The sequence below is a fragment of the Bos indicus x Bos taurus genome, chromosome 10 (genome assembly GCF_003369695.1).
Source record: "Bos indicus x Bos taurus breed Angus x Brahman F1 hybrid chromosome 10, Bos_hybrid_MaternalHap_v2.0, whole genome shotgun sequence".
Taxonomy (NCBI): Eukaryota; Metazoa; Chordata; class Mammalia; order Artiodactyla; family Bovidae; genus Bos; species Bos indicus x Bos taurus.
In genome coordinates, this window is record NC_040085.1 from 16232522 (window position 1) to 16260011 (window position 27490).

A 27490-nucleotide genomic window follows, 5' to 3' on the forward strand; every position below is an offset into this window, starting at 1 on the left:
ACCACAACAAAAATAAAACAGAGTGGCACCCTACCTTGGACTACGGAGTGAAGCTCTGACATTTCTGCTGATTCTTGCTGAATTAGTGACAGAGACAGAAGTGCAGGCTTGTGAGATACATGCTGCCCTTTCAGTGTCTAGTTAAACCAATAGGAATGAATAATAATTATAAAAAATAAGGCTTTGCATACATTATTCCACATGACAATAAAAAGGTGTTAATACTATTCTATTCCCATTTCACAGATGATGGAACAGATAATCAGAAAGCCTAAGTAAACTATCCAAGGTCACGCACTGTTCAAAGTGGTGAAGCCAAAATTAGTACCAGGTCTGTCTCTCTACTGCCTGAGTCCACAGTTTATTCAATAGATATTCACTAGGCTTGAGACACCATCAAGTCTATCAAATAATATGAATTCAATATTTGTGGAATAAATGAATGAATCAATATATGAGTGAATGAAGTATCTGATTTTGGAGCCTGGGGGTTTAACTAGAACCTACACCCTTCTAAACATTACTTATTTACATCTCTGCTCCTAGCCTTGGAAGAGAAGACAACCAAAAAGCCCCAGGCTTTGCTAGATGATTTTTTTATGATGATACAGCTTCTTTTATGATGGAAAAACTGAAGTGTGACCTAGAGAGGTAAGTTGGGATCCTGTGTTGGTTCACAAACTGGCCCCCATACGTGGAGGGCAAGGAGAGGCTAAAGAAAGAGGTGGACCACTTTAGGTTGGTAAGTGGCAGTTTTAATAAGCAAAGGAATTTCCTTATGAGGCTTGTTCTGGACAGCCAGAGGATGAGAAGATCTCTGAACACACCCATTAGAATTTTATAAATTCATCTAGAGGCCTTACCTGGTTTATGGGTCTCAACACCATATAGCTCTTTCAAGGTTTCATCTTTGAAAGTGGTTGCTTGTGCAGAAAGAGTAGGTGGAACATACATTTTAAGGTCAGGGAGAGGATAAGGAACCTCTGTCCAGGTACAAGTCCAGTTCTCAGGTCACACCCTCTTGACCTCCTCCAACACCTGCATAGACTGCACCTATGGGGAATACAGTGAGTGCTTCTCCTTCTGAGTTTGTAAAACAGCTCATGGTAAAATTCAGCCCCTTATTTGGCTTGATTAATAACTTATTTATATATTTATTTTCTTCTGCAGATAGATCTTTCCTAGTACCTGGGACTCTGCCACGGCTGGGGTCAGCATAGGTAAAGGACCTATATTCAGTCTTCAGGTGCCAAGAAAAAGTGCATCTCACCAGCTCAGAGGTAGGTGGAGAGGTGATGTACACACCAATTGGCACAGTTAATTTACCCTAACTCTCTACTCCACAAGGTTGAACTATTATCAGATTAATGCAAGGTCTCTCCCATGCTCTTGTCTGAACATCTGTATCTGGACAATTTGAATAATGGCATCAAACTAAAGACCAGGGCCAGCTTCAAGGGTGTGAATTCTGTGCCGTCTCATAAGACCCCATGCCCAAAAGGCCCCATGCTTAGTTTAATGCTCTGCTGTTGCCATCTTAATATTCTTAGGAAGTTTTGCACATGAGATACTACATTTTCATTTTGCACTTGTCCCTGCAAGTTATGTAGATTGTCATGCTAAAGGCCTCTATCTCATAGAGATAGAGGAGGTCACTCAACATGATGAAACAGCAGAGATCTTTGTCATACAGCCATTCACTGAGATGAATGGAAAGGAGTAAGTCAAGGCTGCATAACGTCACCCTGCTTACATCATGTACACCCTGAGTACATTATGCGAAATGCTGGGCTGGATGAAGCACAAGCTGGAATCAAGATTGCCGGGAGAAATATCAATAACCTCAAATATCCAGATGACACCACCCTTATGGCAGAAAGAGAAGAAATAGAGAGCCTCTTGATGAAAGTGAAAGAGGAGAGTGAAAAAGTTGGCTTAAAACTCAACCTTCAGAAACCTAAGATCATGGCATCCAGTCCCAGCACTTCATGGCAAATAGATGGGGAAACAGTGGAAACAGTGTCAGACTTTATTTTTTTGGGCTCCAAAATCACTGCAGATGGTGACTGCAGCCATGAAATTAAAAGACGCTTGCTCTTTGGAAGGAAAGTTATGACCAACCTAGACAGCATATTAAAAAGAAGAGACATTACTTTGCCAACAAATGTCCTACTCAAAGCTTTGGTTTTTCCAGTAGTTATGTATGGGTGTGAGAGTTGGACTATAAAGAAAGCTGAGTGCCAAAGAATTGATGCTTTTGAACTGTGGTGTTGGAGAAGACTCTTGAAAGTCCCTTGGACTGCAAGGAAATCCAACCAGTCCATCCTAAAGGAAATCAGTCCTGAATATTCATTGGAAGTGAAAAGTTGTTGTTGAATCACGTGAATACACCAGGATTCTTGGGCCCCGGAGGAGAAGAATTCAATCCGGGGCCAGAGACGAGGCTTGATCGCTCAGAGCTTTTGTGTAATAAAGTTTTATTGAAGTATAAAGGAGATAGAGAAAGCTTCTGACATAGGCATCAGAAGGGGGCAGAAAGAGTACCCCACTGCTAGTCTTTAGCTGGATGTTATATAGTCACTAGCAGTCTGTTAAATGAAAGAAAGGAATGTCTTAAAATTCAGAATGGCACCAGGCCCCTCACCCATAAGATGTATTTTGGGATGATCTTGGCACCAAATGGTTTATCCTGGGCCATAAAATGATTAACTTGAATCTTGAAGAAGGGCAGACCACCATACAAATAGTTTCATTTACATAGATTAGGGGAACAATATCCATACTGGTTTGTCAAGTAGGTTCTGGGCCAAGAGGCGGAACCGACTTGGAGACAGAGTTTGGGGTAAAGGCATAGTACATTAGCATAGCTTAAGACAAACATTTCCATAAGAAAAAGGCATTGGTTATCTCTAGACTCGAGAATAGCTAACTTCAGGCGAAGCCGGGTGTCATTATGGCAACACAATATTTTAAGAGAAACCTCCCTTTAAATTTGTATAGAGAAGGAAAAAATATTGCTAGTTTGTTTCCTCCTGCCGCTTAAGAGAGATAAAAATGTCTGACACTTGCAGGCTATTTCCTCTATTTGGAGACCCCTGGCCTTCCTGCCTGTTACCCTCTCAGAAGGACTGATGCTAAAGCTGAAACACCAATACTTTGGCCACCTGATATGAAGAACTGACTCACTAGAAAAGACCCTGATGCTGGGAAAGATTGAAGGCTGGAGGAGAAGATGACAGAGGATGAGATAGTTGGATGGCATCACTGATTCTATGGACATGAGGTTGAGTAAGCTCCAGGAGTTGGTGATGGACAGAGAAGCCTGGCATGCTGCAGTCCATGGGGTCACAGAGTCAGACATGACTGAGCGACTGAACTGAATTGAACTGAACTGATTCACTGAGGGGTGCTGGATTTTCATTTGCCCTCTCCTCTGTGTTTCACATTACCCTCATCACCATGGGATCATTTTCTCAAGTCCTTGATATGCACAACTTTGAGCAAGAAGTCTTAAACAGAGAAGAAAGCTCCAGTATTTGTTCTCAGGGAGACGCCATCTTTATGTATCTGAGATCAGGACTCCTTTTTATCATTTCCCCTCAAACTCACAGATCATTAGAATCAGATGATTCCCAGCAGTCATCCAATGTGTCTCTATCTCTTCACTGGCAAGTACAGAGACACCAGTTGCTCCTGAATGGGCTTCTTTTTATGGAAGAAGGCTCTGAGTCCAGAAGAACGTCAGACACCATTGGTTCTGACTATATAAAAATTTATTTAAATTTTTTATTTAAATTAAAAAAAAATTATCACCAAGCTGTACATTACATCCCCAGAAACTGTTAATTTTCCAGCTGGAAGCTTGTGCCTTTTTAACAACTTTTTGCTTTTGATGTTAACACAACAGTCTTCCTTGCCTTCATCTTTTTTTTTTTTAAATCAGTGAGTCACTAATGATACATTTATTTTTTATTATTTAATAGTTATTTATTCATTTGGCTGTGTTGAGTCTTAGTTATGGTGTGTGGGCTCTCTAGTTGTGGCACATGGGCTCTGCAGTTGCGGTGGGGGCTTAGTTGTCCAGCGACAAGTGGGGATCTTAGTTCCCCAGCCTGGGATTGAACCCACATTCCTTGCATTGGAAGGCAGATTCTTACCCACTGGACCACCAGAAAAGTTCCCAGATTTCATCTTGACTACCTGTAGTCTATTCTCAACACAACAGCTAGAGTGAGACTCTTCAATGGGAGTTAGTCATTCTTTTTCTAAAACCCTCCTGTGGTTCTTCACTTCACCCAGTCATTGAACACATTGGGCATTTCTTAACTTAAAACTGAATTCTTTCCTCTTCCTGAAAAGCTCTTGCCCCAGATGGCCTCAAGGTTCACAGCCTCATTTTCTTCAAGTGTTTGCCCAGATGTTATCCTTCCAGCAAGCCTTCTCTGACCACCTAATCTAAAATTGCAAGGGGAACTACTTTCCTGTACCCCAGCCTCAGCACTACCTAATCCCTTTACCCTGCTGGATTCTCCTCTCCATAGATTCATCTTCTAATATACTATACAATTTACTTATTATATTTTATGCTTATGAAAATGGAATCTCCATGAATTTGATATCTTTGAGCATTTTGTTAATAGGAATATCTCAAGTGCCTACAAGATAGCCTGGTACAGAGTGGACACTCAATAAACGCTTGTTGAATACATTATTTAATCTGAGAACAAACATACTTTCTGCATTGTGATGGAACTGGACACATTGCCCCCATGGCCACCCAGTTCATTCTACATTTACACAAGCCTATGTGCTAGGGACTCTGCCTGTGGATTTCACTGACTGAGAGGTAGGAACAACAGATTCCCTGCAAGCCAACTTTCCAGAGAGGGAATTGTCCTCATATAGAGCTCCAGCCTGGGTATTATGTACGTTAATACTGGAAGGATGCTGAGGTGACAGATCAGGACTGGAGGGCACAGTTTTTACTTTCTATTGTTATAATCATGGAGCCCAGCCTTTATGCTGGGGTAAGGCCTGGTGCTTCTCATTAATGCAGCTTAAAATATCCATGTCCCAAGACTGGGATCCTTTCGTAGGGTCTGATGCTGACTCTGCTAGATTGGTGGGTGGTGCGTCAGATTGTGGGGATGTGTGCTGTCACTGGGGAAATTACACACCTGCTCTGTCTCTCGTCTTTGTGGGTTTTCTCCAAAAAACACTATTCTAGAAGTCCTGGTATTTTTGCTGTTTACTTGACATACATTCCATTTAATTTTAAATGTTATAAAACTGGCAAGTGGTTATTATTTCCCCCTTTTTTGATGAGAAAAATGAGGCTTAGGTATATTATATAACTTGTTTAGGGGCACTGAGCTCATAGTAGAAGAGTTTGAACACCAAGGAATATTTTTTGACACCAAGACTGGCATTCATACGTTGTATTATTAGAATCTCCAATTCTATATGCAGTGGAATAATAGTTTCAAATATCATGTTACATATTTTCCTTCTTTAAAATTAATTTTTCCCCTTATAACCCTCTTGTTATAAATTCTGGAGTTGAATCTGATTGAGCCAGGAAAGGGAGATTGCAAAAAAAATCCAATGAGACTTGAGACCAAAGGTTCAAAATCTTGATTTTGTATTGTAATAGACCTAAAAATTGTTGAGAGGAGAAAATACATTAAAAATGAAAACGTTTTTTAGTTTTAAGAGCCAAGCACTTGATAATTTTTCCTTTTGAAAGTTTGCATGCCAAGAGCAAATTTCAGGGCAGTTTTTTGCATGAATCCTGCTCTAAAACCCAGAACTAGTAAGTGAAAGTTGCTCAGTCATGTCCGACTCTTTGCAACCCCATGAACTATACAGTTAATGGAATTCTCCAGGCCAGAATACTAGAGTGTGTAGCCTTTCCTTTCTCCAAGGGATCTTCCCAACTCGGATTGAACCCAGGTCTCCTGTATTGCAGGAGGATTCTTTACAAACTGTGCTATGAAGGAAACCACTTGGGCTAGGAATGCTGATGATAAAAATCATAAGATTGATTGGCTATCCAATCAATGCAAAGGGAAATTTTGTGTGGTTTTTGTTTGGAATTCTGAAAGTTTCCAGCTTTGCCAAATTATATTTTCCAACATATTTCAGCCACAGTCAAGTAGAAATAGCACTATGATCGATTTAAACACTGTTTTGCAAAAATATATGAAAATATTTTCCTATGTGAAGAGGTTCATGGAAAGTCGCTGGGAATTGAGAACTGTTGGGCCAGCCAAGGGGATCTCATTAAAGAAGGTACATGGTGAATGGACCAAGTGAAGGATATAGTTGAATCTCAAAAGACCAACAATTCCTATGAGAAAGGAATTGTGATTCAAGACAGCTGGTAGACCTGGAGCTTGCATGCTGAGTCTTAGAGAAATACCTAGAAGCTACCACATGACACTTATAGTTACATTTCTTTGACCAGAACATAGTTCATGGCCATACCTAGCTACAAGGAAGTTTGGACAACACAGACTTTATTTTGAGGCAAAGTAAAGTAGGGAAAGAGAGCAGAATGAATTTTGAGGAGAAAAGTGCATCACAGAGGAAGAAGAAGAAACAAATGGTTTTCAAGACATTATGCTAAAAAGACAGACTTTATGGAGAGATAAATCATACCCGCCAAAAACGAAGCTAAATAAATGAAACGAGCCATTGCAAGAAGAATTTTAATAAGTGGGGGATTTCAACTGTCCTCTTTCAGAATGTGACAGAATTTATAGAAAACAAAACAAAGATAACAGAATTTAATAGTACAAAAAAGTTGAGTACTTAGATGCACACACAAATATGAATTCATAGCCTTCAAATAAAGTTAGTTGTGATTATGTGTGGTCCCAAAGTAAACCTTAAACTTTTTTGAAAAGTAGAGCTTTATAGGGATATTCTCTGATCATAACCCAATTAACATAAAAAACATAAAAATATAAAAATGAAAAATGTAAACTCTTTTGAGATGAAAAAATGAATTTCCAGATAAACCATAAGGAGAGACAAAATTTAAAGAAAAAGTAACCAAGGATGCCAAAAGCAAAGCAAAGGAATAGTTCACACCAAAACCTATGGGACAGAGTTAAAAGTATATTCAGAGGAGAATTACTAGCCTTAAATGCTTTTTGTGGACATAAATAGCGCAACTGAGAAAAGTTTCCCTTTCCTAATCCTTACAACAAGTGGGATTGGTAACGGATGCGTCTGATCAGTGTGAATCTCTGAGCACTTTCTGGAACTTGTTAGAAGAAGCTCTGGTTATGGGGGATAACTGCTGGACATTGGGAATTACCATCACCAGAAACCATCATGGAGGTCCCACCAGAGGGAACATACTTGTTTTATGTGGTGGATATGGTCACATCCAATATTTTCTTATTACACCATCACATTCTTAAAACCAACTGGTTCAGTTTTGAACACCTGGGTTATCGCTTTTAGGATAATGTATAATGATACATTCTCAGTCAAAGTGATTCTATAAAAATAAATGAAAATCTATGTGTTTGTAAGTTGGGAAGGGGTCAGTAAGGGAAGCAAGAGGAACTTGGTTTTTATGTTTTAAATTTCAAATTAATGCATTTCTTTGAAGTCTGAATCTTATTCACTTGTCTTGGAGTTTGCTTATGCACTTGACTTTAAGAACATACAAAAGTTCATCTTCAGAATCAGAGTCCTTTATTCTAAGAAAGAGAGCTGGAGACTCAAGTGGATATTTGTTCTTTCAATAAATTCTGTTGAAAAATGACTTTTTTCCTGTCATGAATGGTTTCCTTGTGAAACTGTTTTCAATCAATATGTGGCAACATGGTGTTAAATGCTACAGAAAGGTCGTAGGAAATCTGATATCTGTCTGATGCAGAAATCAAGCTCATGAATGAAAAATAAGTATGTCCTGACAAACAGTCATTAACAATAAACTTGCTTTGGTAACAATTTGAGGAAGTAAATATTCAGGATACATCATGAATATTTATAAATACATGGTCAAAGTTCTTCCAGCTTAATCAGTAAGAGTAGAGCCTCTACTTGAGTTAAAGGAAGATGAAACTAAGTCCGGTTTTCATGTCAAGTTTTATTTTGTCTATTATTATAGTTATTAGCCAGTGCTGTAGGTTCTGAGTGGTATCAGGAACTTTGGTCTGTACACTGCTGATGCTAACCTTTTAACCTGCCAGCAAATCCCTATGGAAGCTGATAATGCTGTGAAGATTGGGACAATTTGGAGAAACAGATTTAACAAAAAAAGTGCGCTGTTACCTAGGAGGGTGTGAATGTTGAAACATTAAGGTCAGTTTTTACACATATTATAATTTCTGGAATAGATTCACTTTATGGCCCCCTCGAATCAAGATGATTATTTGTCTAGAGATTTGGGAAGAAAACCTGGTGAATCTGGTATCTAAGGGTACTGATTAGGGCTTGTCCATCGCACTGGTAAAACAGGAAAACTGTTTTCAATTATTTTCATATAAAGCTCAATTTGGATATTTATTTTTTTAAATTTATTGAAGCATAGTTGATTTACAAAGTTGTGTTAATTTCTATTGCACAGCAAAGTGATTCAATTATATATATATATATATATATATAAAATACACTCTTTTTCATATTCTTTTCCATTATGGTTAGTCATAGGATTTTGAATACAGTTCTCTACTATGCAGTAGGCCTTTGTTGTTTATGCATGGATATTTCTTATAAGATGATTTTCCTGATAGTGAAATTTGTTCTGATCTAGCCTGAAAAGGACAAAGTTGAATTCACTGTTTAGCAAAATACAAACAAACAAAAATGGAGGAAGGGGAAGAAAGAGTTGGTGGAGAATATAGAAAAAATATTATATTTTTCTGACTGGCAAGAAGTCTTGTGGTAAATCCAGGGACTCTACAAAGATTAAAATTTTCTGAGATTCTTCTTTAGGAACTGTGCTTATGTAATAGGGAACTCGAGACTGTGTGAAAGGATGTCAAAGGGAAGCTGGGTTACGATTGCTAATGATTGAGTGGAAAAGAGACAGCCAGATTTGAATAGATTTTTTTAGTACAATTTTGTTGACTGGTAGCTTCAGTGAGCATCTTATTTTTCCAAATCCTTCCTGGAGAAAGCTGCTCGATTACTGACCCCATGCTATAGAAGTGAAAACAGTGGAGAAGAGAACAATCGATCCATATTCAAAGAGTTATTGTGGGGCTTATGTAGACCTCTGTCCTCCTCGGTGCCGCTGGTCTGAGGTGAGACACCGCATTCTTAGAGCTCTTTGGTGCCTTCTAGTTTCCTTTCTCCTAAAAAATTTAAATGAGGAAAATTTATTAAAGATCTGATTTGCTATAATAAGAGAAGCTTCATTATGGTGCTTATTCAATTCTTTCCTTTATGAATTACCAAATTAGCTGTTAGGGTTCTCTCCTGACTTTATTTTATGAAAGTTTGCTTACAATGCTGCCTGAGTAATTTTGGCAGATAACAATGCTCTTTCCATTTCCTGTTGTGTGTTAATTCTTGATCTGAAAGCCTCTATAAAATGTGTGAGATAATTATTTAGACATCAATTTTTGACTTTCTGTTTTCATGATTCTTGAGCTATATCTCTGCAACTCCTAACATAGTTGAAGTCAATGTATCATTGATGAAGCTCCCATGCTTATGAATTTGGGATGATAGGGAATTTTTAGTCAAAATTCCTTCTCTTGTAGCATATTTTCTCCTATTCACCCAGTCAAAAGCTGGTTCTACCACTCTGTGTCTGTTAACTAAGTGGGGCCTCTCATTCACACACAAAAAATCATATTCTTTTGCTGTGAAGTTCAAATGAGAAAATGTAAGGAAAGAACAGAAAGGTGATAATACTGAAGCCTTTGGAATAAGTAGCCCTGCTATGTTGGAACTCCACCTTAAAATATTTATCCAAGGACTGTAATTTCAAGTTAAATGTACAATAGAAATAAATCTACATTTGTATTATTTGTAGCCATATATTGGTCCTTAGACATTCCTGAGTGATGAAGAAAATGGATTGCAGGCTATAGTTACCAACACTTTTGCACATACAAAGACCAAGAAATAAAAATCCCTGGCTTTTCATGGCCTATGAAGATGTTCACGGATGTGTCTTGGGGTATATAATTGTGCATCATGGAGGGATCTGATCTGAATTTGGATTTCAACTAATAACTAACCCAGCCGACTAATCAGCACTACCACATGGAGAAGAGAGGAACGGAACAAACCACCACACTCAGGACACATACTCCCCTGGCAGAGGAAGGAGCAGGGTTGTGGAACAGAGCCACTGTTCCTGGGTTGTAAGAAATACAGGCATGGACTTTTTGCAGAGTAGTTAGAGGGAAGGAAAGCCTCTAAAATAATAAAGAATTGATATTATGAATACCAACTTTCAGAAAGTGTTTAAACAAATACCAGAAACATTCTGGAGTTTTAATAAAGGTCTTTGAACCAGGGAGTGACTCCCATTGCAAACTGTTCTGGGACAGGAATATTACAGGACACACAGAGGTGCAGCAGGTTGTAACAGACTAGATACTATTTTCCTTGCCATTAAACTAAGTCTTTTTACTAATGACTTAGCCAGGAGCTTAAAACTTAATATGTAACTTTGCTTTGTTTTATTAAATTGATTCAAAAAAGCATGCAGCAGGGTGCTTATGAATGATAATGTTTGGATTAGTTCTATTATTCAGCAAGAAAATCCCAGAAAACTACTCGTATTCAATGAGGCAAGCATCCTTTAGAAAAGGAAGTTTGACAATGTAGAAACATGGGTGGCCTCTCTTAAAAAACTGGCTTAGGTCACCTTGGAGAGACTCATTTATAGGATATATCACCCTTTGAGTTACCAAAGGCAACTTTGATTATAGAGAGGTTGCAGGATGTTTAGAGGTTATTTAGAGAGTCTTTCCTTAAGAGGGTCCATAACCCTACTGTCATTCTAGAGAAAGTGAGCATAATCAGGTCCTTGGGTCTGAGACATACAAAACAAAAAGATATTATCTGTTAGGTATGGGTCCCAGAAAATGGAAAAAAGCAATGTTGTGTGGACTCACAATATAAATGCCAGAACCACTCTGAACCCAGCATCCTTTGATTTTCTGGGTCTCCAATGATGGTTGTGCATCTACAAAAAAGATGACACAGAGTCTAAAACCTTGGGAACCCAGGTTTGAGGCACCCTTGACCAGCTGACATTGGAGTGGGGTCACTCTTCAGGGCCTGGATCAGCAGTGGTCCAGCAATCCTACACAGATCTTGGGGGAGACTGGACATCAACAAAAAACAAGGCAAGAGTCAACTGGGAGGACCTCTGACGGTGTGTGGAAGCTGTGCTAACCTCTTCCAAACTGCCCAAGTCCCTTGGGTTCTTAGACAGGTCAGGAGCCGGCGTGGGGAAGGCCTCAAAAGAGAGAATGAACTTCCTGCTTATCTGGCAGGTAGTCACTCTAACAATCAGTTGGAAAAATAAAAGAGACATAAGAGTATTTGCATGTATCCTGGGTTTGTAGATCAGGTATATGTATGTTGTTGTCATGAAATATTGTGGGTTCAGGCTTTTCAAATTAGCCTTTTAATTTTCTTTTAAGGTCTTACAATAAAAATCTCTCCACATGTTGCGAAGACTCGATCTATAGATCACATAGGTATTGCCTGTCTACTGCAGTCAATGTTTCAGCAGGAAAAACTAGGTAAGGAGCCTTTCATAGAATATTATATTATAAAGCTTTTATTCTCCTTTCCCCTCCATGGCTATATGTTATCTTTGCATATCAAAACAAACAATGGTTCCGTATTTCACAGGAATTATTTGTGACAGTTACACTAAATGTAAAATTACTCTGTAATGGAAGACTCATGGATTTTGACTATGAGGCAATAAAAGATGAGGCTTCATATTCTTGGAAAAGACATGTTTAGGTTGTTCCCCATTCTGCCTGCCTCACAATCCTCCTTCCTTCTAAAAAACTTCCACAATAAAGAAAATCAAAGTTAAAATACCATTTTTTTCTCATTTAACTCAGAAATCTTCTTTCAGGCAGAGAGCCAGAGACAGTGAAGGAATCCTTAGAACTGCAGTCCCTGAAACAGGGGTGTGGGCTGGAGCCACAGCTGCAGGTTTGAGTACAGACTGGACACATCAGGGGGATACTATGCGTCCACGGCACAGAAGTATGTGGCAGAGAGGCCAGGATGGGAGGCTGTGATATGCAGGGGGCTGCCACGGGCTTTGATATCAAAGGAGGCTGTTAATCCTCCCTTCTTCCTCACTGTTCTATTTGACATCAGTAAAAACAGAGATTCCAGGCTCTTCCCCTGATCCTGTCTGTACCAGAGGAATGTGTCCGAGGTAGTGAATGAATGATCGAAGTTGATACCAGTTGGCCCCTCCCGGATGATCAGGGATGGAGGGCTTTGCTCCACTTTCAGCTCTGCATTTAACCCTGTTCAGAGAGAACATTTTAGAAGGAGTTCACTAGCTATTCCTATAATCCAGTTCCTACCCAGAGAACCAGAGATGGGTCACACTGAATCTTATTTCCACTTCTGAATACTTTATGACAATTCCTTGACCCCCATGGTTCTCTTTCCAATAAACCTTCAACTCACAGCCTAGTTGAAGCCACAGAATCGCTGCTAGTAGCTTTTTCATGTTTCCTTTTCTTTTTTCTTGTCCACTTCACTGAAGATTTAGATTAAGGTGCCTTGAAAGCTGATTAGGGGTCCTCAAACATGTTAACTTTTTCTTTATCTAAAGAAACACCATTTCAACAGATGTTCCAACCAATTAGAATTACCTCATGCAATTCACTAAGTTCCTCCATTTTTTTTTTTTTTTTAATGTTTTGGACAAAAGGGTGGGTTTCTTTTTTTTTTCCTTTTTGAATGTAAGGAGTGCCACCTTCAGGATATTTGGAGAAATTACTGAGAGAGTAAGCTGTGGAATTGAGAGTAAGCTGTAGAATTTGCTTTTTGTAAGCCAACAAGGTGTTTCCAAAAGTTTTTAAGCAAATTAATCCTTAAAAACCTCATTTAATTAGTCAGGACATTTGTCATATGACAGAAATATAATATAAGTAAGCTTAGTCAAGAAGAGAAATGCATTGGCTCTTGTAACCTAGGCAGTACAGAATGTATGTATGTATGTATGTATACATTGGCTCCTAAAGTCTAGGCAGTACAGAATGCATGTTTGTATGTATACATTGGCTCCTATAACCTAGGCAGTACAGAATATATATATGTATGTATATGGGCCTCAGGTATCCAGGGTGCCAGGAAACCGAATCTTTCAAGGATTTTCCTTTTATTCCACCTCTCTCTGTACATAAGGTTTATTCACTTAGACCACAAATCAGGAGACCTGAATGCAAACAGTTTCTAGCCGAAGTTCATTTCATGGCATGGCCACCAAAGACGAATTCCTCTTTCCCATCCCAAATGTAAACATTCTGGGATTTTCTCACCTTAGTCTGAATTAGGTTTTCCTCCAGGGGTCAGTTTATGACTGCAGTGGGGTATAGATGGTATGATTGGCTCAACTGGGTCAGGCATCCACCTCTGAGTCATTCAGGAGTGTCAAAGTTGGTGTTAGAATTATTGTCAGTGTGCACATATATTTAGGCTTTCTGGTGGCTCAGATGGTGAAGGATCTGCCCGCAGTGTGGGAGACCCCGGTTCAATCCCTGGGTCGGGAAGGTCCACTGGAAAAGGAACTGGCAATCCACTGGCAACCTACTCCAGTTTTCTTGCCCGGAGAATCTCATGGACAGAGGAACCTGGTGGGCTGGTGTCCATGGGGTTGCAAAGAGCTGGACACGAATAAGCGACTAACACACATGCATGTGCAGGTATGTTTATCCTGATAAAGTGTGAGCCCTCTGAAAACAGGGACTTATTTTCTTAATCGGCCTTGATTTTCCAGTGTCTAGCACAGTGATTGGCACATGGTCTCTGTATTTGCTTGTTAAAAGTAAACGTAGGGTGTCTGTAACACAGACTGGGTGGTTGACACAGCAGGAATGTATATCTCACAGTTCTGGAGGCCAGAAGTCCAAGATCAAGGTGTCAGCAGGCTGATTTTGACTCAAGCCTCTTTCCTTGGCTTGTGGATGCCTGCCTTCTCGTGTTCCCAGACGGTCTTCCTCTGTGTTTGAGCATCCCAGTGTCTGTGTCTAATCACCTCTTTTGTTTTTTTTTTTCCCTCATCACCTCTTTTTATAAGGACATTGGTCAGGTTGGATTAAGGCCCACCCTAATGACCTCATTTTAACTTAATCACTGTTTTAAAGGCCCTATCTTAAAATGTAGTCACGTTCTAAGGCACTAGGGGTTTAGGTTTCCACGTATGAATTTTGGGGTGACACAATTCATCCCACACTAGTAGGAATAAAAATAGTTTTTTTTAAAAGATGGAAATACAGGAGAGTTGAGATTTGGTTCTCGGTATTTATGTGCTGGATATATGAGAGAAATAGAAGAGGCAGAATTCAGGATTTTTTTCCCTTATGATTTGATGCAGACTATGGAATTATAAAATAATACAAATTTTTGCAAACTTTAGAAGTTCAAGTGAAAAGATTGTGTATTTCTAAAAATCATCCATTTAATCAGGATCTATTTACAAAAGTATTAACTGATACTTAAAAAATTCCTTCCTTAGAAGTTGTTAATAATATCACCATTCTCATTTTTGATATGTATTTGTGTTATTTTTCTTATTACTTTTTTCATTCTTGATGTTGTGTATTTATGTTTACTTTCTTTCTTCTTAACGTATTTTCTAGAACTCTTTACTTATAAATTTTAATTTTTGTTTTGCTTTTAAATTAATTCCTACTTTTATTATTAGACTTTCCACTTCTTTATGTTAGTTTATTTTGCTCATTATTATTATTTTTTATTTCTTGAAAGCAAAATTTAGCTTCTTTATTTAACTTTTCATTAATAAATGTATTTAAGGCTATGCATTTCTTTTTTTTTTTTTTAGTTTTATTTTATTTTTAAACTTTACAATATTGTATTAGTTTTGCCAAATATCGAAATGAATCCACTACAGGTATACCTGTGTTCCCCATCCTGAACCCTCCTCCCTCCTGCCTCCCTATACCTTCCCTCTGGGTCGTCTCAGTGCACCAGCCCCAAGCATCCAGTATCATGCATCGAACCTGGACTGGCGACTCGTTTCATACGTGATATTATACATGTTTCAATGCTATTCTCCCAAATCTCCCCACCCTCTCCCTCTCCCACAGAGTCCATAAGACTGATCTATACATCAGTGTCTCTTTTGCTGTCTTGTACACAGGGTTATTGTTACCATCTTTCTAAATTCCATATATATGCGTTAGTATACTGTATTGGTGTTTTTCTTTCTGGCTTACTTCACTCTGTATAATAGGTTTCAGTAGCTTTTTAGTATTTGTTATCAATTTTGTACCTATAGTTTTTTTCTGTTTTTGTTTTTTTTTATATAATTTCTATGCATTTCTTATGAGTAGTTCTTTGAACAAATCCATAGATTTTTATATGTAGTACTGTCATTAGAGTAAATTTTTAATGATCTGCAGTTTTAACTTTTAGTTCTTTGACCTGGAAATTATTTAGAATATCATAAGTGGTTAATTTCCTTCAACTTATTTACTATTTTTAATTATTAATTTATCATTTATTTAAATTTTATATTTTAATATTTATTTAAATTAGTTTATAGTTTATTTAAATTATTTATTTATTTTTAATTATTAATTTCCAGCTTTATTGTATAGTATTCAGAGAATATGGCTTTTATACATCTTTCCTATGGCTTCTTTGAGTCATGATACATGCTCATGTTCTGGTAAATGTTTATATATATGTATATATATGCTTATGGGCTACAAAGGTAGTTTTCATCTCTGGCTCTTTCTCTGAGAAGTGGTTATTAAAGTACCTTATAATTAATATCTTTAAAAATTATTCATATATTTCCCACAACTTTTGCTTTGTATTTTTCTGATGCAATACGGTTTTGGAATAAGAACAAGCTCATTCACGCATCCTCTTATGAATTGAACAAATAACTATTGAGAATCCACTGTGTTCCAGATTCCAGGTTGGTCTCTTAGGCTATAGCAATGAGAAGACAAAAATTCAGTCTGTAATGTTGTGGAAGACACAGCCTGTTTGAGAAAGGGACACTCATTCAACAATTGCCACCAAGTGTGGAGGATGTTGTGATGGGAGAGTACTGAGCACTGTAAGAGTTTAACAGGCAGTTATACTGAATCAAGGAGGCTAGGAAAATCCTCCCTGAAAAAGTAACATTAAAGTAAAAAATAAGCACATTTTAGAATCTGAAAGCATCAATCAGAATTCTAGCAGAAAACTCAAACAAAATTTGCCTAATTTGAGGAGACTCTAATGAGACACTAGTTACAGAAGTATAAGCAGGGAGAAGGGAACACCTAAGGGATAGTGCTATTTTGGCTCTGGCATCACTCTGGGTCTTAAATGGAAGGGACAAAGTGATTACTGGAACCTGGGGATAGAGAGGCTCTTTGGAGATGCTGTCTTAAAGAGCTGACCTTGTGATAGAGGTTCAATGTCAGCCTATGTCAGTCTCAGAGGTAGGAATCTGGGGCACTATATCAGTTCAGTTCAGTTGCTCAGTTGTGTCTGACTCTTTGTGACCCCATGGACTACAGCACGCCAGGCTTCCCTGTCCATCACCAACTCCCAGAGTTTATTCAAACTCATGTCCATTGAGTCGGTGATGCCATCCAAGCATCTCTTCTTTGGTCATCCCCTTCCCCTCCTGCCTTCAATCTTTCCCAGCATCAGGGTCATTTCCAATGAGTTGGCTCTTTGCATCAGGTATTGGAGCATCAGGTATTTGGAGCTCTTTGCATCCAAAGTATTGGAGCTTCAGCTTCAACATCAGGCTTTCCAATGAATATTCAGGACTGATTTCCTTTAGGATGGACGGGTTGGATCTCCTTGCAGTCCAAGGGACTCTCAAGAGTCTTCTCCAACACCAGAATTCAAAAGCATCAATTCTTCGGCGCTCAGCCTTCTTGACAGTCTAACTCTCATATCCATACATGACCACAGGAAAAACCATAGCCTTGACTAGATGGACCTTTTTTGGCAAAGTAATGTCTCTGCTTTTGAATAGAGCCCCCCAAAATAAAGTCTCTCTCTGTTTCCAATGTTTTCCCATCTATTTGCCATGAAGTGGTGGGACCAGATGCCATGATCTTAGTTTTCTGAATGTTGAGTTTTAAGCCAACTTTTTCACTCTCCTCTTTCACTTTCATCAAGAGGCTCTTTAGTTCTTCTTCACTTTCTGCCTTAAGAGTGGTGTCATCTGCATATCTGAGGTTATTGATATTTCTCCAGCAATCTTGATTCCAGCCTGTGCTTCATCCAGCCCAGTGTTTCTCATGATGGACTCTGCATATAAGTTAAATAAGCAGGGTGACAATATACAGCCTTGATGTACTCCTTTCCCAATTTGGAACCTGTCTGTTGTTCCATGTTCAGTTCTAACTGTTGCTTTTTGACCTGCATACGGATTTCTCAGGAGGTAGGTCAGGTGGTCTGATATTCCCATCTCTTTAAGAATTTTCCACAGTTTGTTGTGATCCACACAGTCAAAGGCTTTGGCATAGTCAATAAAGCAGAAGTAGATGTTTTAGGGGCACTGTATACCCTGACCTTATGCTCATCCATTCCTCTGGTCTCTGCAGGTGCCCCCCCTTGAGGCTATACCAACCAAAAGTCAGGAGGCAAGAGAGCCCATTGATATAGTTCCTACAGGTTAGCCACCTGGGTCACAGAACATGGTGTGGAAGGATGAAGAAAGGACCTAGAAGGGCAGGCAGGAGATAGTAAGCCCATAGTCCAATATGGGTGAGGATGAGAGTTGGGAGATGAGGCCAGAGAAGTAAGTCAGAGCAAAGAGGACTTTTTGAGTCTTGATAATTCTGAATTTTATCCCATGGGAAATGGGAAGTCACTGATTAATTTAAGCAAGAACCTGAAATGATTGCATCTGCATTTTTAAATAATACCTGATTATAGTGAATAAAATACCTTCGATGGATTGATGGTTTCCTTCACTGGTATCACGGCATATTTACCTACCAATCCATAAATATTTATGAGGAAAGGCTCATATGGTTTACACTCCTGTGTGTTGGAAGTTAACCCATGGAAATAGAAGAGGTATTATAAGTTTATGGTCTAGAAGAAAAATTAACCCCAAATTCTAGTACCAACTGTTGTACAGTTAATTACCTTCTTCAAGAGTGTCAGATAAGTGTCTACTAGAAAATGCTCTTGCATGATAGACAAAAAGGGATCTAGCAATGGTCATGTTTTTCCCCAAGATTGGAACAGCTTTTTCTTTTACAGTGTTGCTAATGAATGATGCTGGTATTTAAAATTGCCTTTTCCAAGATAAAGATACAGGTATGAGTGACTTGTATGCAAATGACTTTGTATCATGCAAGAGTTCAGGCCCTATTATTTTCTAATTCATCAGTAGCCATTCCCCCAAACCAGAAATGTCAAAGAGGTTTTAGGAAATTTATCAGCTTACTGAAACTGAAGATTCTATCCTTCAAATTTCCTGCTTACTTTCCTCAAAACTCGTTATGGAATGAAGACTGGCTGAGAATGAATCAGTAATACATAGAGAAATCTAATGCTAGGCTTCCAAGGTGGTGCTAGTGCTAAAGAACCCACCTGCCAGTGCAGAAGACATAAGAGACGTGGGTTAATCCCTGGGTTGAGAAGATCCCCTGGAGGAGGGCTTGGCAACCCACTCCAGTATTCTCACCTGGAGAATCCCATAGACAGAAGAGCCTGGTGGGTTCATAGGGTTGCAAAGAGTCGGACATGACTGAGACGACTTAGCAGATACACTCATGCAGTGATCTTCAAAGTAGGGAAAAGATACGTATTTAAGGGAATCAGTGTCTAGATCCTTGACTTCTCTATGTACCCTTTCCTAAAAATGACTGTGGTTCTCATTTCCTAACTTTCATTTCACAACTGTCCTTCTTACTTTACATGGAATTTTTGCAGTGCTGCTCTGAGGTTGAAAAACCACTAGGGCATTAAGGAAAGGGGGTATTTCTTTTTATTGGTGTCAGGAAAGCATTTAATCAAAGCAATTAAATCTGACCTCAGTCATTTCATTAAGAAATGTGCTTTCAAAAATCTTTTTTGGCTGTTACATTAAAAAAATGTTTAAAAATTATAACATATTTAGGTTGTTTTCATTAAGTATGCATCACTAGTAATTGTATTTACAACTCAATCCAGAAAAAAAATATCTTTTAACAATTAGAAAAATATGATTAGGGAAAATTAAAAAATAATGTTAATTTCATACATGTTTTGCAGACATTTTTGGTAATCAGTAAAAGACTTTTAAAGACAAAATGTATTAAATTCTGCAGGAGAAATTGAATGGAAATATGATTTTAAGAAAAGAAAGGAGTAACATGATATCTTGTTCACGAGTTTTAATTGGATGTTGATGGATATCAGATTACTTTGATATTAAGATTTCATTGCATATATTTATAAGCTATTATATGAGTTTTATTTGAGAATGTCAATATTTATACTGCAGTGGAATTTATAACCTTTAGAGCTACTTAAACATTTAAAGTAATTATAAAATATTTTAGAAGTCATCTTAAAAATGTGTGAAGGTTTTATAGTTTTCCAAATTCTATCACTCATCTAAAGTGCTGATTGGCTTACAAACATACATGCTTTGATGACAGTGTAGAATTACTGGCAATGTCCGTTTTGGTTAATGCTTTAACCATTCTTTAAATTTATATCTTCTACAGATTGGTGGAAAATAGCACTCATTGAAATTCATGAGACTTCTCCAATGTTTCCCCTTATATCTGAATCTAAATGAAGTAAGACAGAACCAAAGATTTTTAGATCTGACATCACTCACCTTTCTGAAATTGCAAATGTTCTGTGCAAGAAATGATCAGTGTAATTCTGAGCTTCTAGAAAAGGTTATCTGCATCAGCCTTCCCATTAAGCAGGAATTTCCTTCTGCCACAGGGTAGACTTCCGTTGCTGCAGTCAGTGGAACGTGTCCATTCCTGATGTCGCAGAGACAATGAAGCTTCCAAAGAGAAGTGAGACAAAAAGCTGTGTTAGGAGAGAAAGAACATGAAAGCTCCATACTCTCGGTTTTGTTAGTAACCAAAGCAGACAAACAGTGTTAGCAAAGCATATAAATAGGAATCAAAATATTCTAATGTGGTCTCAATGCCTAAAAGTTCTATTCTGACCATGTTCTTAAGCAAATACTAACCTAAGCATATGTGATATTTTGGTTTATGATAAGAAATGGATATCTGATCTTCATTCCATTTCTGGCAACTAAAACTCTCGGAATTTCTTGTGGCAAGGGCCTTAAAGTTATCTTATATTATGTTAACGAGGTGATTTTTAGAAAGCACCTAAAGACAGTGGCTGGTTGACAGAGGAGCCAACGCTGTGATTAGAGGGTTGCAACTTGTAGGCCCATCCCCCTGATCTCCAGAGAGAGGATGCAGCTGTTGAATCTATTGCCAATGGATAATGATTCAATCAGTCATATATAAACAATGAAGCCCCTATAAAAACCCTTAAGGCTGGGGTTCAGAGAGCCTCTGGGTTGGTGAACAGGTGGAGATTCAGGAAGAGTTGTGTGCTACAGATGAGCCTGAAAGCTCTCCTTTCTTCATATTTTGCCCTACCCATCTCTTCTGCCTGGCTGTTACTGAATTGTATGCTTTTATAATAAATTGGTGATCTAGTGAGGAAACAAGCTTCCTCAGTTATGTGGGCCACTCCAACAAATTAATACTCCCAACTGCCTCTTGAGAAATCTGTATGCAGGTCAGGAAGCAACAGTTAGAACTGCACATGGAACAACAGACAGGTTCCAAATAGGAAAGGAGTACATCAAGGCTGTATATTGTCACCCTGCTTATTTAACTTAAATGCAGAGTACATCATGAGAAATGCTGGGCTGGATGAAGCACAAGCTGGAATCAAGATTGCTGGGAGAAACATCAATAACCTCAGAGATGCAGATGACACCACCCTTATGGCAGAAAGCGAAGAAGAACTAAAAAGCCTCTTGATGAAAGTGAAAGAGGAGAGGGAAAGGTTGGCTTAAAACTGAACAATCAGAAAACTAAGATCATGGCATCTGGTCCCACCACTTCATGGCAAATGGATGGGGAAACAGTGGAAGCAGTGAGAGACTGTTTTTCGGGGGCTCCAAAATCCCTGCAGATGGTGATTGCAGCCATGAAATTAAAAGACGCTTACTCCTTGGAAGAAAAGTTATGACCAACCTAGACAGCACATTAAAAAGCAGAGACATTACTTTGCCGACAAAGGACCCTCTAATCAAGCTATGGTTTTCCAGTAGTCATGTATGGATGTGAGAGTTGAACTATAAAGCTGAGTGCAGAAGAATTGATGCTTTTGAACTGTTGTGTTGGAGAAGACTTGAGAGTCCCTTGGACTGCAAGAAGATCCAACCAGTCTATCCTAAAGGAGATCAGTCCTGAATATTCATCGGAAAGACTGATGTTGAAGCTGAAACTCCAATATTTGGCCACCTGATGTGAAGAACTGACTCATTTGAAAAGACCATGATGCTGGGAAAGATTGAAGGCAGGAGGAGAAGGGGACGACCAAGGATGAGATGATTGGATGACATCATCGACTCAATGGACATTAGTTTGAGTAAACTCTGGGAGTTGGTGATGGACAGGGAGTCCTGGCGTATTGCAGTCCATGGGGTTGCAGAGTCAGACACGACTGAACAACTGAACTGAACTGATGGGAAGATCCCCTACCTACCCCCCTCACCCACCATATTAGAAACTGGGATTCAACATCTGTTCATCACAGAAGCAGGACAGGATATTCTTGTCCAGACAGTAGGTAGAAAAGTGAATGAGGCAAAATTAAGGATCAGATTAGCTGATACTTGTGTATCTATCAGACTTTTATTTTATGAATATGTCTGCATGACAAAAAAATTTTACACTTTTTACTTATTTCTTCATTAGCCGCATTAGCTCACTCTTGCCTAGTAGACTATTTGTTATAGTATGCTATGGTATATGTTGTATTTCCTTCTAGGCTGGGGTGATATTAAAAACTCATAACCCAATATTTAATAACCTGTTTGTTATTTGGTATGGATATCAGAACAGACACAGGTTGTGGGGAGAAAGTCAGAGTGTTGAACAGAATCCTGGTGAGGATTCTAAGCTATTCCACTGTTTAATTGCTGGCTGTGCCAAGCATTTTCTCTTTAGTTGCTGGGTCATGAATAAGTTTGGGAGAGGAATCAAGACAGCCAAAATGGTTGGGGTTGGAAGTGAGCATGTAAGGGGCTGTTAGGAAATGGCTAGTTACCAATGAGCATGGTATTTCCATTTTTAACAAGCAATAAGCTTTTATAGTGTATAATTAGGGAAAGCCAGTCATGTATCTAGTAGTTAGCTTTGCCTAAAGTTCATGTGAAGTGTCATTAGGAGGGGTAGTGCCCCAGTAGATTCATTGTTCCCCGATCCTATTAACTGAGGGCATATAACATACTTTTCCATTCATTATTCCAAACAGAATTATTTGCTTAAACAGTTTAAATTAGGTAAACATCTTAATCAACTCTGCTTTAAAAAGATGAACTTCAATGAAATGGGGTTAATCAAACTTTTTACCATCTTAGCATAATTTATGGTTGTGAAACACTCCCATGGACATGAATCAGTGGACATGAGTTTGAATATACTCTGGGAGTTGGTGATGGACAGGGAGGCCTTGTGTGCTGCAGTCCATGGGGTAGCAAAGAATCGGACACGACTGAGCGACTGAACTGAACTGAAGTGAACTGAACACTCCCATAGTAACAATGTAACTGTGGTTATTCTCAAGGTTTGAGGGTGAAGACTGTAGTCTTTAACTCCCAGGTGATTACTACATGCCACATCTACCCTAGACTCATTGATCTAGAACAGTAGAAAGAAAAAGAAAGCACAATTTATAACATTTAGCACTAATTTTTGTACTGTCAGTGTTGATTTCCTTTTCCATCAGGACTTCAAAAGAAAGCAAAAAAAAAAAAAACCAAAAACCAAAAAACAAAAAACAAAACTTTGGCTGATTTGTCTTCCCTGATTTTTCATGGAAACCCCTCCCTGGAGCATTCTGGAGGTCTGGAACCCTCTCATTAGGCTTAACTATTTCAGTCATGGAATATCTTTTCCAACTTTATCATTCACTCAAAGTAGGCAGATAGAATTAAATGCTCCAGGAGGGGGGTCTTCATAGCTATGTACTGGGGAGGGCAGATTATGGACATACAAAGAATTATTGGCATCATTTTTCCGATTTTATCATTTTTTCCCTTTCACATAAGTAAGGTGGAATCATTTCCAGGTCCAGACATTTCCGGTTTCTCGGGGGATGTTAGGTGGTGACTCTGGCTATGACAACTGCTTGGCCCCACCTTTAGACCTGGTTCTTCTAAATGGCTCACCACATCCCAGAAGCAGTGGTAGCATAACCAGAGATTAATATTTTTGTTTTTTTTTAAAATTATTAATTTGCATTTGCTGACAAGTACTAGCAGCACATGCAATCCCTTTGGATGTGTTTGTTCTCTTTCCTTAAGTTCTAGATCAGGCCAATTGTGCTTTAAGGAAATTTGAGAAAAAGAGGGTGGAATTAGGTTGAAGTCAGAAACGGAAACAATGAGATAAATGTGATGTAGTTTGTCACACTGTTTTGTAATTATAAAGAAATTAGATGTGGGTGCACACACACACCACAAAATTAGACAGCCCAGGCTGGGGGGTAAGTGATGAAGAAATTCTCCAAGCCCAGAAATAGAAGATTTTTATTGTGTGTTTTAAACCTGATCAAAGCTGAGGAAAATAACAAATAAGATTTGTGGGGAGTATGAAACATTCGATTTCAGATATATTGACTTGGATATGATAATGGAACATGCAGATAGAGAACACAGCTTTAGTTAGAGCTATAAAAATCCCTGGATGGTAGTGACACAGAATATCTTACCTCTCCTATCAACAGGGTTTTGAAAGTTAAATACATATGAATGTAAATACTTTATAAAGCATTATGTACCTCCATTATTTTTATTACTATTTTGAGAACTTCAGCTTATAGATATCCTTTGTGTTTCCTATAGGCAGATGGAATAATATTTTTTCCTCTACAGAAGTCCATGATTTTCTGTTCCTTTTACCCCAGCTACTTCCCCCCAACCTCTGCACAGATGCTGAGGTCTGAGGTTTCTGTAGGCCTCTCTCCATTGCTCATCTCACCGTGCACCACTGTAAGCACAGAAATACACTGCAGCATCCTCCAGCTGGGAGTCTGAGATCTTGAGACTGAAGGTTTTGGCTTCTTTCTGGAAGTTCACAGAGTAGCGATCGTTGGTTGCATTCTGTTGTTCATAAGCATTTTGGCGAATAATGTAAACCATCTCCCCGCTGGGAGGCTGTTTGTACCAGAACAAATAATAATCACTCTCACTGGTGCTATATGTACAGTCCAGGGTCACTGTGCCTGTCTCCTGTACAGACTCTTGTGGTTGAGGCTGAGTGACCGTCTGGGCCACACTGGGTCCTGTGGGAAGGAGGAGAGAAAGGTCCGCACTGGGTGTCACAGGAGAGAGAAAGCAGGCAGATGTCCAAGCTGGTCCCCATTGCCACCCACCTTTCTTCTGCTTGATCTAAACTTCAGTAAAATTCATCAGCTTTCTTGCCCCCTGGAGCTTGGACCCATGAGGAAGTAACAAGATACCTGTGTTAATAATTTTTCTTCCTACTTCCCAGTCCTAGTGGCTGTTAGTAAAAGCAAATACATATGCTTTCCTTACCAAGATAGATGGAGACCATGGCTGCCCACAGCAAACCGGGGCCTGCCATGCTGGCAGTTCTCTCCTTCAGGGAGATAAAAGCCTCTTGTTCTCATCAGAACCTTGGTGACATCCTGGCTTCAGAACAGGAACTGGTTTGTCAGATGGGCCGTTGATTCTCTGTCGTCAACCGTGCAAGCAGTGCCCTCTTCAGGTCATGGAAATAATTACTGAGGCACAGAAGGAACTTGGTTTAGTCAAGAAATCTGTTCTATAAGGAGTCTGTGACCACTGGAGAGAAGGGATTCAAGGATTCACTATTAGAGAAGAACTTGGAGGAGATAAAGTTTTGAGGTGTGCTTATGGGACCAATATGATTTGACCAGCCTGATATATACATAAAAGGGAAATTTGGGTGAGTGGAAAAACCAGAAAAGAAATTCAAGAGACTGAGATGCTTATGGGTTGGTAAGGAGAATAGACTGGAATAGAGGTATATTTTGAGAAGAAATAGGAATGAGGTTTAAATAATGAGGATGAGCAGATTCAGGGACAGGTGCCGGGAGCCAGCGTGAGGATCTCTGCCCGTGGCAAAGATTATGAGGAAGGAGCCTCGGCATACGCAAAGGCGGGATCGAGGCTCAGGAGTCCCCCTGGAAATTCTCGAGCATCTACCCCCAAAACCAGAGTCTGCCTACACTACTGCTTTGTGCTCTCACCTACACCTCTGACTTTACGGGGGGCTGTCCCCTACCACCTCGCTCTGAAAAAGAGTTAACTTACAGCTCCAGTTAATAATATTTCCTGGGCATGACAGGAGTGTTTCAACCTACCAACTCCTCTGAAGGTTCTCTAGCCTGCCTGACAGGTTTGTCCGGCCACATGTGATTGTTCACAGCCTCCCAGCCGTGAGAGTCACGAGATGCTTTAAACCTTTTAAAAACAGATTTTTTGAGAAGTTAGAAAATTTTTACTATTGTATTAGTGGGCTAGTTAGGAATTATACCGGTGGAGGGTTTTATTGTTGAGCCAAAATTTGCTGCTACATCTCCATATCCCTTGCGCCTTATACACATTAATGAATATAACTAACATATAAGAGAAATAAGTATTAACCTTTGATATTAATCACGTTAGACCTTAGGCTAAGCAAATTCTTTCCTTAATTAAAACCCACTATACCCTCACCCTATAGGAATGTAACTTTATCTGATGCCTTCAGAAGATGGCGTCTGTTTTAAGAATAATCACCCCTGGAGAAATAAGTGTTCCGGTTGACTGACTGCTGTCACAAAGAGAGGGTCACAAATTGTCAGCAGGCCCCCTGGCCAGAAGATCATGTAACACCCCTAAGACCTTTGTATACATTTGTATGAAGCACCTGATTTTGATAAAAGTCAGGACTGCTGACCCCACGTGACTTTTGTATTACATCTCTGTGTATAAAAACGGACCCTGGAAAATAAAGAATGGGATCAGTTCCTTGGAAGACTGGTCTCCTCATGTCATTCTTTCTTTCACCTTCTGGCTTAATTCCCATCTGGAGCGCGGAGGCCTGACAAACCTACTAATTTTGCCTGGGCTTCTAAGATCTGACCGGGGAGGCCTTAGTGTCTCCTCTCCCTTGGGAGAATGGGAAGATGCCTGTGGCCTACATGGGTGGTGCAAACTTCTTGTGTTGAAGTTTTATTGGTTTTCCACATAAACCAAGTTATTCAGCCTCTTTTCTCCACTGAATTTTCTCACTGAGCTATCCTTATTTTATTACTCTTTATATCTCTAATTAATATTTAATTAAAGCTATTGTTTCCTGATTGCCAAAGCCATCTCCCCTTCGAATTCACTGGAACAACCGGGGCTGGACCCCGGCAGACAGGGATAATGATACTAATAAAAATTGAGATTGGTAAGTAAGGATATGATTATACATCTACAGAGACTGGATTTTCATAAATACGATCTATTTCACTAGCTTTTGAAAAAATAAGGTATCAGCTTCTATTTTTCCAGTTAGGTAATCACTCAAGTACCTGCCTGCTCTTGTTAGAAATCAGACAGGTAAGGTTCACCTTGAACTTTCTTCCATTCTTTCTCTATTAAAATTTTAAAGCACCTATGTTTTAATTTTGTCTCCTTGCAACCCCAAAAGAGGAGCCTAAAGCAAGAATTCAGGTGAAGGCAGTTTATTTAGGAAGTGATCTTAAGAAGCAGAAATGAGAAAGTAGATAGCGCAGTACTGGGGCTTGATTCTGCCAGCATCTCCAAGAAACATACAAGATGCATCTCAGGATTATCGTTGAGAGGCAAGAATCTGTGTATGCATCCATCCCTATTCCTTCTGGTTGGTGCTTGCTGGCAGGGGTGGTAATTCCCCTTTATTTTCAAACTCTGTTTGCCCATGGACTGAATGATCTCCCAAGGAATTAGAGAAGGCCCTGGGGTAGGAAGTAAAACTAAGATACAGTGGATGCTTAATATTGCATGTTATCACCTTGAGATGAGTCCCGTGTCCACAGATTTTTCACAGCTATT

At 39.1% G+C, this 27490-nt stretch overlaps 2 gene segments (V, D, J or C); both read right to left on the reverse strand.

Moving 5' to 3' along the window:
- LOC113899945 overlaps window positions 1-27490 on the reverse strand; it is a 1425504-nt gene that overhangs the window by 359131 nt on the left and 1038883 nt on the right.
- Window positions 23201-25534, reverse strand: LOC113899955. The segment is given in 2 exon segments: window positions 23201-24726; window positions 24980-25534. Coding segments are annotated over 2 exon segments (357 nt in total).